The sequence below is a fragment of the Doryrhamphus excisus genome, linkage group LG4 (assembly GCF_037039965.1).
Source record: "Doryrhamphus excisus strain RoL-2023G ecotype Guam linkage group LG4, RoL_Dexc_Guam_v1.1, whole genome shotgun sequence".
NCBI lineage: Eukaryota > Metazoa > Chordata > Actinopteri > Syngnathiformes > Syngnathidae > Doryrhamphus > Doryrhamphus excisus.
The window spans coordinates 19,581,403-19,593,588 of record NC_136360.1 but is presented as its reverse complement, the minus strand read 5'-3'; the positions used below and the strand labels follow the sequence as shown (position 1 = coordinate 19,593,588).

Below are 12,186 nucleotides of genomic sequence, written 5' to 3'. Positions count from 1 at the left end.
ACATTTTAAACAGATGTAACCCTTTTAAGTGAACACCTTGCAACACAAACAATATATCACATTAACAGAAAAGGCAAAAAACAGAAAATGCCAGGCCTTGACTGGCTTAACTGTCCTAAGTGTAAACAGACGTTAAGCAGAGTTAATAATAAAAGACAAAGTCTTTATAAAGTGCAAAAATGAAGTGAGCAATTGGTAACAGTATCATGCGAAAAACCAAAAACTCACTCTCGACTTGCTTAACTGTCATACAAGTGTATAAAGAAAATAAGCAGTGTTAACCGTAAAAGGTGAAACCCAGAAAACAGCAAACTTAACTTTAATATGAAATGTGGTGGCAAAAGCCAAAGAACGGGTGGACTGTTCAATGCTGACAGAAGTGCGGCATTAGGGCTTGGGCTTCATTAGGACGTCACTGCTTGTTGCCAAAAACTGTTGAGGCACGTTGGAATAGGATGCATTCAAGTAAAATGTGCCCATTTTTGATGCAAATCCAAGTTGATGTTAGATTTTTTTACTACTCAAATGCAAGGGGGCAGCAATCAACAAGGTCCAGCAGATGGCGTTGATGTTGCTCTAGCCTTGAACCTGTTTCCTAACGCACATTATTACCACCTGCAGGCCTGGAGTGGAACAGCACCTCCTTGCAAAAGTAGAGCTTTTTAGACACATTCCATTCCAAAAAGATGGGGGAGCCTTTCGAGTTGATGTTTTTAATAATCAGCATCCCACCTTTTGAAAAGGCAAAGCAGGTTAGGGTACAAAAAGCATTGTGGAGGAAGCAGCAAAAAGATGATTCACTCCTGCACCGCTTTGAAAAATCAAATGCACTTCACAAGGCCTGATTAGGCTGTGTCATTTTTTTCTTTTCTTTACCAAAGCCTGCTGAAATGTAATTATTCTTTCTCACGGCCAAAGGCAATTTTGCTGCTAATCGACTGACGCACACTCTTTTGGAAGGCAAATTTGAGAGGAGAGAAAGTTATTGATGTTAAAAAGGAACAAGCCGTTATGCTACGCGGCGCACTAATGACTCACAATGTGCAAGGAATGTAAAGAACAAGCACGCACTCGTCACCTGTGGGTCAGGAATGGAACCGTGAACCAAAGGACACACACACATGCTGGATGAGTCACATCTGGACGGATATGTTTTTTTTTTTCCTTTCATTGGCTTGCGGCACATGTGAAAAATATAATTTAACATGAAAACTACAGAGAACCCACAACAGCAGCAGAAATGGAAAATTCAACATCAAGACTAAAGTTAAATATATAAAGAGAAAAATGTAGTATCTAACAAGAATAAGTTTTTATTTTACAAGAATGTCATTTTAGTAGCATAAAGTTGAACTATTAAAGAAAATAAATGTGAGTCAATAAATTCTTGTGTCCAATCTAGTAGGTTCATCATTAGAATGGAGATTTGAACTTTGAGTGTCTCAAAATGGAAGAAATGTTAAAGGGACCTATTATGCTTTTCCACTTTTCTGACCTATAAATATTGTTAACATGTTGAATTTTTGTGTGAAAAGATGCCAAACATTGAGATAATGAGGTTTGCGCATTTGGAAGTGAGCCTTGAAAGAAGTTTAGGATGGCTCTGAAAGCTGAAACACTGACTCTTTGTGACATCACAGAATGTATACGTAGCCACAGCGGAGTGGGCGTGCCAAGAGGCGTGCCATGGGTGGAATAAATAAAAAATACCATTTTGGAAAGCCAAGGAAGTACAGCTGGAATGGGTGAAGATTCTTAGCTTAGCTAGATAGTTAGTTGCTCAATGGGAGGCTACAACTCAATACAAAGGGCCAGAAAATGAGCAGAATATGTCCCCTTGATAATAGGCTTTTTTACCTGAGATGAACGTTTTTCTTGAAATATATATAAAATATAGAAATTTATCGTACTCAACAAGCAATTTGTGAAAACATATTGGGAACCACTGTCGTGGCATATTACAAAATATTGAAGTAGCAAAGTGGAATGCTTTCATTTTTCACTATGTGGTCCTCGCAAGTAGAAATGGTTTTTAACACCCCTGGGGCAGATCATCCACTCAGCACATTCTTTTGCCTCTCAGATGCCAACACAAAATACAATTTGCAATATGATAAGCGGTTTAGAAAATTGATGGATTGATGTGAATGAATGAATGGTTTCTGTTTCTTGGACACATTTGGACTGTCGATGTTGCCAAATGGGCTTTCCAGATGTGTAAACTGCTTTGCTTTGTTTTAATCCCAGTGCCACCGCAGTGTCACTCTCTAGCCTGCAACGTCAAACAGCCAGCAAGGAGCTTTAGGGATGGCTTGATTTTCACACAACATTGGAAGACTTTTCAATTATTTACACGAAGGGACTGCATCCAAATCTGCCTCATGACTCAGAAAAATGCAGGTTAATAAACACGATAGGGCTCATAATTCAGCCTATTTTTAATCATGACTACATTATTTCAGAATCACATTTTTAAGATGGAAAAAGTCATGTTTAAAAAGAATATATTGGCGAAGGTTAACAGTTTAAGTCACATAATACAGCTTTTTTTTTTTACCTTTTTTGAAAACATCCACACAAAATAAGCATTCATTTAATTGTATGCTAAATGGCTTTGGTCAGATTAGCTTTCACCCTGATCAAAACAACAGAAACAACAATAATAATAATAATAATAATGCATCAAAATGTATGTGAATACGTATGATTTCCCCAAATCCAGTGATTTTGAAGAAAAATAATTACATTTGCGTGACTCGTTCGTCATCCAAAAAGGAGACATTTGAAACACCGCCTAAATCTTGGCGGGCTTTGCCATTTTCCAGCCTTTTCACAGTCGCCTGTGTCTCACCATCGCTGTCCTCAATGTCCTCAGTGTCCTCAGTGTCCTCCTCCTTCGTATTCTTCTTCTTCCTGTACAAGTCAAAACAGGAACACATTGGAAATGTTGCAAGACGACAAGCCAGTGGTGTCACGCCAGTTGGTGGTGATGTCCATCCATCCATCCATCCATCCATTTTCCTCCGCTTATCCGGGTCCGGGTCACGGGGGCAGCAGTCTTAGAAGGGAAGCCCAGACTTCCCGGTCCCCGGCCACCTCCTCCAGCTCCACCGGGAGGACACCAAGGCGTTCCCAGGCCAGCTGTGAGACATAGTCCCTCCAGCGTGTCCTAGGTCTGCCCCGGGGCCTTTTCCAGGCTGGGCATGCCCGGAACACTTCACCAGGGAGGCGTCCGGGAGGCATCCGGACTAGATGCCCGAGCCACCTCAACTGACTCCTCTCGATGTGAAGGAGAAGCGGCTCTACTCTGAGCCCCTCCCGGATGGCTGAGCTCCTCACCCTATCTCTTAGGGTGAGGAGGCTCTTTTCCGACTGAGAACCATAGCCTCTGATTTGGAGGTACTGAGTCTCATCCCAGCCGCTTCACACTCAGATGCAAACCGTCCCAGTAAACGCTGAAGGTCGCAGCCCGAAGAAGCCATAAGAACCACATCATCTGCAAATAGCAGAGATCAGATTCCAAGGCCCCCGAACCGGACTCCCTGAACACCTTGGCTGCGCCTAGAAATTCTGTCCATGAAAATTGTGAACAGAATCGGTGACAAAGGGCAGCCTTGGCGGAGACCAACGTTTACCGGAAACAGGCTTAACTTACTACTGGCAATGCGAACCAGACCCCGGCCCCGTTTGTACAAGGACCGGATAGCACGTAGTAGCTCCCGGAGCACCCCCCAAAGGACGCTACGAGGGACACAGTCGAATGCCTTTTCCAGGTCCACAAAGCACATGTAGACTGGTTGGGCAAACTCCCATGCACCCTCAAGCACCCTCGTGAGGGTGTAGAGCTGGTCCAGTGTTCCACGACCAGGACGAAAACCGCATTGGACCTCTTGTATCAGAGGTTCGGCCAACGGTCGTACCCTTCTCTCCAGCACCCTGGAATAGACTTTCCCAGGGAGGCTGAGGAGTGTAGTTGGAACACACCCTCCGGTCACCCTTCTTGAAAAGGGGGACCACCACCCCGGTCTGCCAATCCAAAGGTACTGTTCCCGACTTCCATGCAATGTTGAAGAGACGTGTCAGCCAAGACAGTCCCTCAACATCCAGAGCCTTGAGGAATTCTGGGCGGAACTCGTCCACCCCCGGAGCTTTGCCACTGAGGAGCGTCTTAACGACCCCAGATACCTCAGCCACAGTGATGGCACTGTCCACGTATGTGTCCTCAGACTCTGCTTCCTCTATGGAAGGTATGTCAGTGGGATTGAGAAGGGCCTCAAAGTATTCCTTCCACTGTCCGACTACATCCCCAGTCGAGGTCAGCAGGCCCCCGTCTCCACTGTAAACAGTGTGGACTGGGCACTGCTTCCCTTTTCTGAGGCGCCAGATGGTTTGCCAGAACCTCTTCGAGGCCGACCGAAAGTCGTGCTCCATGGCCTCACCGTATTCCTCCCACACCCGAGTTTTTGCCTCGACAACCGCCGAAGCCGCAAACCGTTTGGCCTGACGGTACCTGTCAGCTGCTTCCGGAGTCCCACACGCCATCAAGGCTTGATAGGACTCCTTCTTCAACTTGACGGCAGCCCTGACCTCTGGTGTCCACCATCGGGTTCGGGGCCTGCCGCCGCGACTGGCACCAACCGCCTTGCGGCCGCAGCTCCGGTTACCTGCCTCAGCAATGGAGGCACGGAATATGGCCCATTCGGACTCAATATCCCGGTCCTCCCCCGGGATGCAGGTGAAGCTCTGCCGGAGGTGAGAGTTGAAGACTCGACGAACGGGAGACTCTGCCAGATGTTCCCAGCACACCCTCACTACTCGTTTGGGTCTACCAGGTCTGTCCAGCATCCTCCCCCGCTATCTAATCCAACTCATCACCAGGTGGTGATCAGTTGACAGCTCAGCCCCTCTCTTCACCCGTGTGTCCAGAACATGCGGACGCAGGTCTGATGATAGACTAGAAAGTCGATCATAGACCTGCGGCCTAGGGTGTCCTGGTGCCAAGTGCACTTATGGACATCCCTGTGTTCGAACATGGTGTTTGTTATGGACAAACTGTGGTTCGCACAGAAGTCCAATAACATCACACCGCACGGGTTCAGATCAGGGAGGCCGTTCCTCCCAATCACCAATCATGGTGGTGATGTTGCTTCATAAAAAACACACTCGGGATGGGAAACACCATTCATTTTTCTGACTTCACTTCTTATCTTATGTTCCCTGATGATCACTCATGAGTCAGTGAAACTGAAGTTTGACTCAAGCCCCTGTGAGTCAATGAAGCTCCAGTCTCCTTTGAGCACCCATGAATTGGTGAATCTTGAGTTTTCATCGAGCACTTGAGTCAGTGACTCAAACCCGAGTGTTACAGAAACGCAAGCCTTCGTCAAGCCAGTGAAACTTGAGTCTTACATGTCAGTACAACTTGAATCTTTCTCAAACATCTCCTTGAGTCAGTGAAGTCTCCTTGGTGAATCTTGTGTTTTGGTCAAGTACCCGTGAGTCAGTGAAACGAGCACCGTGAGTCAGCAAAACTCGAGTTTTCTTCGATCACCGGTGAGTCAGTGAAACTTGAATTTCTCTTGCGCACATGAGACAGTGAAACAAGTCTTTGAGTCACTGAATCAGCGAATCTTGACTTCCGTCATGCGCCAGTGAGTGTGAGACTTGAGTCTCCGTTGAGCACCTATGAGTCAGTCAAATGTGAGTCTTCATCGAATACCCATAAATCTAGAGTCTTTGTTGTGAGCCAGTGAAACTGGAGTCTTCGCCAAGTACAGTGAAAATAGAGTCTCTGGGGAGTATCCGCGAGTCAAACATTTCCTGTCAACCATGCGTCAACCTACCGTTTTTTCTGGACAATGGAGGAGGCAAGCAGGATGACAAAGGCGGCCCCCACAGCACCCATGACCACCCCGAAGGCGATGAGCCATGGTGGCGTCTCAGGCTGGAGTGGTGCCGCCAGCGTGGAAGCAATGCCCAGAAATTCCAGTGTTCTGTCTGTCAGTAGGAAGGCGCTATTGATGCGGTTCCTTGACTTCCTACCAGGATGATGACGAGGACGTGATACAACAAATGAGGCGCAACACTTTAGAGCGCATGCAGAGCACAGAAAAAAGTACACAGGAAGTTGCCTACAGCCACACTTGTTAATGCTAATATTTTTTGATCTGTTAATTGGAGACCCCAGTGGTTATTTGCATTTGTAAACCATTGAATGGAGACGTTAATTGAAGCATTTACGATCATTACGATTTCATAAATATATCTTTTATATGGGCCACACGGTGGACAAATGGTAGTATGTTGGCCACACAGTCAGGAGATCGGGAAGATCCGGGTTTGAACCTTCTTTACTTTAATCTCTTTTATTTTAACCTTGTTGATGTCAAAGGTAAAATGTACATTATTTCTCAGAAAAAAAACTTCTCCACATCTTGAGTGAGCAACTCAAACCTACAGAAACCTAATGGGGGGGGGGGGTAAGTAACTAGTAACTATAACTAATTACTTTTTTAAAGTAACGTGCCCAACACTGTCCAGGGTGTACCCCACCCTTTGCCCAAAGTCAGTTGAGATAGGCTCCAGCATACCGTTGCAACCCTACTGAGGATAAGCAGTATAGAAAATGGGTGGATGGATATTTTTATCTACAGTATATAATTTCTTAGTATATCTACATGGGTTTGCTTTACAAAATATCAATGTTCAATCTGTTTTAACACTATGTGGCTCTTGCTAGTAAAGGTTTGTCTTACATCATGTACTGTATATTCGTATTTGATTTAATTGCATTATTTATTTTGAGTTGATTCTATCTTTTATCTTAATGCAAATCTTCTTTTGATGTGTGAATATTGGATATGAACTGGTTGACAGTGAGAAATATAAGCTTTTAAATCGACTTCCTCAAAATTCTTGGGTAAGATAGCTTTGGTAAGATGGACTGAATGGGGCAGAAAAATAGAGCATTAGATGAGGTCACCTGACAGCCAGCTCCACCTCTTCTTTATCAATAAGGCGGGAAGTGTTTGTTGGTGACGTCACCACAAACCAGAAGGACACTCGCGGCGTCTCATCACAAACTTCGATGTTGGACACTCTGCAGAACAAAATCCGACTGATTAGCTTTAATGGTTGTATTATTAGTTATTTAATGGTTATTTAATGGTTGTATAGTTTGCCTTACTGGAAGTTCTGTCCGTCAAAATGATTCCTCATGGCGAAAGCCAGTGTTGCTTGGAAGAGGAACATTTCATTGTCATTCCAAGCATACTGCAATAAAACAAAAGGAGGAGCACATCATGCATGTGGACCTTGTCCTCAGCAAGTAACACGCAAACATAAGAAAATGATGCATACTGCCTTGTCTCCCAGAGCTGTTTGGATGCTGAGTCGAACTTTGTAGCCATTTAACGCATCTGGAACCATAAAACACATTCACATTCTCAAGACATGCTCACTTTGGTTCAGTTCCGTATGCGCCTCTGGCTGTTTGCCTTGTAAAAAAATCTCTACAGTCTAGCTTCAGTTTTCGTACGCCACATTTTAACGATTTAGCTGTCACTAAAATTGTGTCTCGGTTTTTGCCTGGTTGCCCCAGCTTTCAAACACCCCAGTTTTTGTACGATTTGTTTTTGTCTAAATATTTCACTCAAATTGTGCAGCAAGTTTTCATATGCCACAGTTTCTAAAATATTGAGCTCAAATTTTGTGAGCCCCTGGCCAGAACCACCCTCAAACCCCCGGCCAAGGCCCCCCCATGACCAGCGATGCGCAGAGCACCACCCCTCCCACCACCAGCCACACACCCACAGCCAGCCAAACCCCACATCCACCCAACCAAAGCCTCAGCACCGCACAAATGGGGATTTCTTTCTTTCAAATTTGGGAGTTCTAAGCCACTACATTCTTTAGACTTTTGTAATGTATATATATATATATATATATACTATATATATATATATATATATATATTTTTTTTTTTTTTTTTTTTCATTCATTTTCTACCGCTTTTTCCTCACGAGGGTCGCTGGAGCCTATCCCAGCTGTCTTCGGGCGAGAGGCGGGGTACACCCTAGACTGGTCGGCAGCCAATCACAGAGCACATATAGGCAAACAACCATTCACACTCACATTCATACCTATGGACAATTTGGAGTCACCAATTAACCTAGCATGTTTTTGGAATGTGGGAGGAAACCGGAGTACCCGGAGAAAACCCACGCATGCACGGGGAGAACATGCAAACTCCACACAGAGATGGCCGAGGGTGAGAATTGAACCCTGGTCTCCTAGCTGTGAGGTCTGCGCACTAGACTGCCGTGCTGCCATATATATATATATATATATATATATATATATATATATATATATATAGAGAGAGAGAGAGAGAGAGAGAGACAAAAACAGCAGCAACAATTCCCATAACAACAACAGTGTCAAACAGGACTGCATCATGTCAATGATGGCTAAGGGTCACAATGGAGATGATATCACTGAAATGAAACAGTCAAACCTACCAGTGGCAATAGTAACAATGAAGACATGAACCGTGATAGAAAACAGAATTACAGCCATACAGTTGCAGTAATTAAAATCTCACTGCTTGAAATCATTATTACTGTAATAATAGCATACCAATAGCATAAAAACATCAAGGATAAGACGGTAGATTGTGTAGAGAAGCACCCCGTGCTGTGAGTGTCCGTATGGAGGTGTGTACTTCTGTTGGTGTGCATATTCATATACTATGTGTGCGAAAGTGTGCTCGTATGCGTGAATGTGTAATTGTCACTGACAATGACAAAAGGGGAGGGACTGCCTTCTACCACCCAGTAAACCCCGCCCTGCGCAGCCAGGTCAAGCCCCACCGCCAGAGATCCACCGGCCCCGTGGGTGCGGGCAAAGCCAGGGCCGACTCCCCAAGACCCCCAAGAAGCATCCCCCAAAGAGACCAGCAAGGGGCCATGGAGGAGCAATCCCAACCAGCAACAGGCGCAAGCAGGCCGGAGGAGAGCCACACCCCCGAGACCGGTGGGAGACCATACCCCACTAGGGCAGAAGGGCATCGAGGGCAACACACCTGCGGGCACAAGGGCGGCCCCGCCAACCGGAAGGGAGCCCGTTCACGGCCAGAGGCGCCACCCCCCCACAAACCCCCAGAAAGTGGAACCCGGCCCGCCCCAGGTAACCCCAGGCCCGATCACCGACACAGGACCACCCCGGCCAGGACAGAAGAGGCCCGGACCCACTGCCCCATGGAGGACTGGGCGGCAGAGATGGAACGCCCAGCGCCAGACCCCCGGAGAGCCCACCCCCGTATATCTCTATAGCTATACATATACACACACACACACACACATATATATATATATATATATATATACATATAATCATAATAAAACTAATAATTATACAAGTATTTAAAACAATAAATACATTAAAAAATAGCTCAGACATACGCACACACCCCATCCACTCAATACGCACACACGCAAGCACCCTCCCTCCTGTTAAACGTCCTATGTCTATGCTATGTTTTATAACCTTCTCATCTATGTTGTAAATATTCACTTTACATGAATATTTGAGTGTAAATTTTAGTTGTAAAAACACACTTAATGTTTGCAATAAAAGGAGGGGAAAAAAGATGATGGTATTGCTAATGACAGGAAGTAGGACAATAGGATAAATCTTATAGTGCGGATGTCCTTAAAAATGTATTTGCTTCATATGATATTGGGTGCACTTTAATTTCTTCATCTTCAACTTTGTATCGAATTGATATTGAGATATTGATATATTTTGACTACATTAAGTCAATTTCTTGACTGGAGTTCCCTGACTGGAGCTATGGAAGAAGATAAAAGGTATATGGAAAATTAATTTACAGTAAAATTTAACTGTCCGACATATGTTGTTTTTTTTGTGCCTGGAAATACTACATGTCACGTTAACTGTTGTCCTTTTTTTCAACAAGGATGCTATGATTCACTGATTTTAAACATAAACACAAATAAAATATGGATAATGCCACTTCATTCTAACAAAATCATGCTAAAAAGCATTACAGTATTTTTTTTCAAAACGGAGTGGATGTTGGAGCAACATTCCTTTCATTGATGGTAGCGAGCTCGGTTGGTATTTCCTGTGGTTCATGTGTGGTGAAAATGAATACCAAGCATTCTGCTGCACTGCAGGGTGAGGCATACACATTACAAATATGACACTTTACTTTCTTCCCTGGACGTTTCAGTTGTCAAATAATGTAAATGGATACTCTGTTGACTTCCAAACTAAATTTTCACAGCCTAAGTTGTTATGTATTGTGTAGCATGGTTGTCTGTGGGTCAATCACAGCTTTTGTCTTCATTCAATGATATAGCAATGGGGACCAAAGGCACTATTTTGCGGCATAAGATCTGCTGTAATTTCTTCAATATTTAGGGTAGAGAAGTGAGTGAGGCATTAAAGTTCATGTCATGCCTTATCAGTTAGAATTCATCACAGACCTGATTTTACAAATGTCCAAGTTGTGTAACATTGCAAACAGATTTGTGAAAACTGCTGTTCTCACATGTTTCATTGTGGTGTAGCAGCACGTGGAAAATAACCATGAAGCTAATGAGTGTTTTGATAGGATCTCTTACCTGGTATGCAGAGCTGCTTGGCTGATGAATGTGCCACAAACAGCAGGAAAAGCAACTTCTCTGACATTTTGTCCTCACTGCAGGAGCAGGTGACAGACACTGTGTCAGTGAGCTTGGTAGTCAGCAGTGGAGTGTCCCTGCAGGTTTAATGGTTAAGCCAGGACACACCTGAATTCACCTGCCTTGCCAGCATAGGAAATTGTAAAATGAGGAAAAGTGTTTGTTCATGCTTCATGTGGGAGAGCTTACCTCACTGGGTGGAAAAAAATGTTTGCTTCTGTTTGCTCAGCACGGAACAAAGTGTGCCCGTCCCTTTCACTCCAGTTCTTTGACAAAAAACATTCTGGACTGGCACACAAAGATGAAAAGTAACATTGAAAAGTAACTCCCAATTTTAAAGTATTTAAAATAATTTATTCATATGGGTCCCAGTAGGGATCGCACCATTTGAGAAGCGTTGGCGTAGGGTCAGAGTTCCAGCTATTTTTGTCAGGCTTTCAAATTTCAAACTAAATAATCAATGTGAAAAGAAAACAAGAACATAGATTTAATTCCATACATCATTGAACATACAAACAACAAAAAGAAAACCATTACAACATATGAGTGAATTAGAAAAATGTCAAATTATGTGGTTACTTTTCAATCACCCTGTATTTAATGGAGGTTAATGAACTTGCGTGTGCCCATATGACATGATGGGCAAGCTAGGTTAATGATCCATTGTGCACAAAGAGCCATGGTTAATTGTTGAACCGCAATGAAGCAAATCTCTCTGCCTGGCCAATCCGCTGCTTTCAGAAAGCATGTTTATGGCTATTGCTTTGTCATCAGCGCCCATCACAACCTTTAAAACCTGCAAAGTGTAGTGGAAAATTCACTGTCAGACAGGCATCATTATGCGTATTGTGTTTGTAGTGATTAAGCACGCACAACATATATAACGACTGCACGGGGCACAAGTGGTTAGCGCGCAGGCCTCACAGCTAGATCCGAGTTCAATTCCTCCCTCGGCCATCTCTGTGTGGAGTTTGCATGTTCTCCCTGTGCATGTACTCCGGTTTCCTCCGCCATTCCAAAAGCATGTTAGGTTAATTGGCCACTCCAAATTGTCCATACGTATGAATGTGAATGGTTGTTTGTCTATATGTGCCCTGTGATTGGCTGGCCACACTCGCCCCAACACAGCTGGGATAGGCTCCAACAACCCCACAACCCTCTTGAGCATAAGTGATAGAAAATGAATGAAGTGGCTCATAGCTGTTGGTTTATGTACCCGCAACACGTTTTAAAAACATAATGTAAAAAGAAAACAAAAACAAGCAAAAATTGAAGAACCAGCAGTAATATTACGAAGAACAAAGTCCAAATATTAAGAGAAAAAAGTTGTAGTCTAATAGAAAAAGGTCATAGTTTTACGAGAACAATGTAATATGAGGAAAATAACAGTTTAGAAGAATGAAGTTGAAATATTGCAGAAAAAATACCCTTTTTATATAAAAGTCATAATATTATGGTGAAATTGTTGATAAACTGT

At 43.8% G+C, this 12,186-nt stretch overlaps 1 protein-coding gene across 1 annotated transcript; it reads right to left on the bottom strand.

Annotated features, from left to right (window-relative positions):
• Nucleotides 1-1,940: 1,940 nt before the first annotated feature.
• On the bottom strand, nt 1,941-10,894 carry cltrn (collectrin, amino acid transport regulator). The gene is made up of 7 exons (XM_078790342.1): nt 10,818-10,894; nt 10,650-10,726; nt 7,360-7,418; nt 7,187-7,272; nt 6,983-7,099; nt 5,844-6,038; nt 1,941-2,913 (listed from the first exon to the last, which is right to left on the bottom strand). The coding sequence occupies exons 2-7, from the start codon at nt 10,714-10,716 to the stop codon at nt 2,742-2,744; spliced, it is 696 nt and encodes a 231-aa protein (XP_078646468.1). The 5' UTR covers nt 10,717-10,726; nt 10,818-10,894; the 3' UTR covers nt 1,941-2,741.
• Between the last annotated feature and the right edge of the window lie 1,292 nt (nt 10,895-12,186).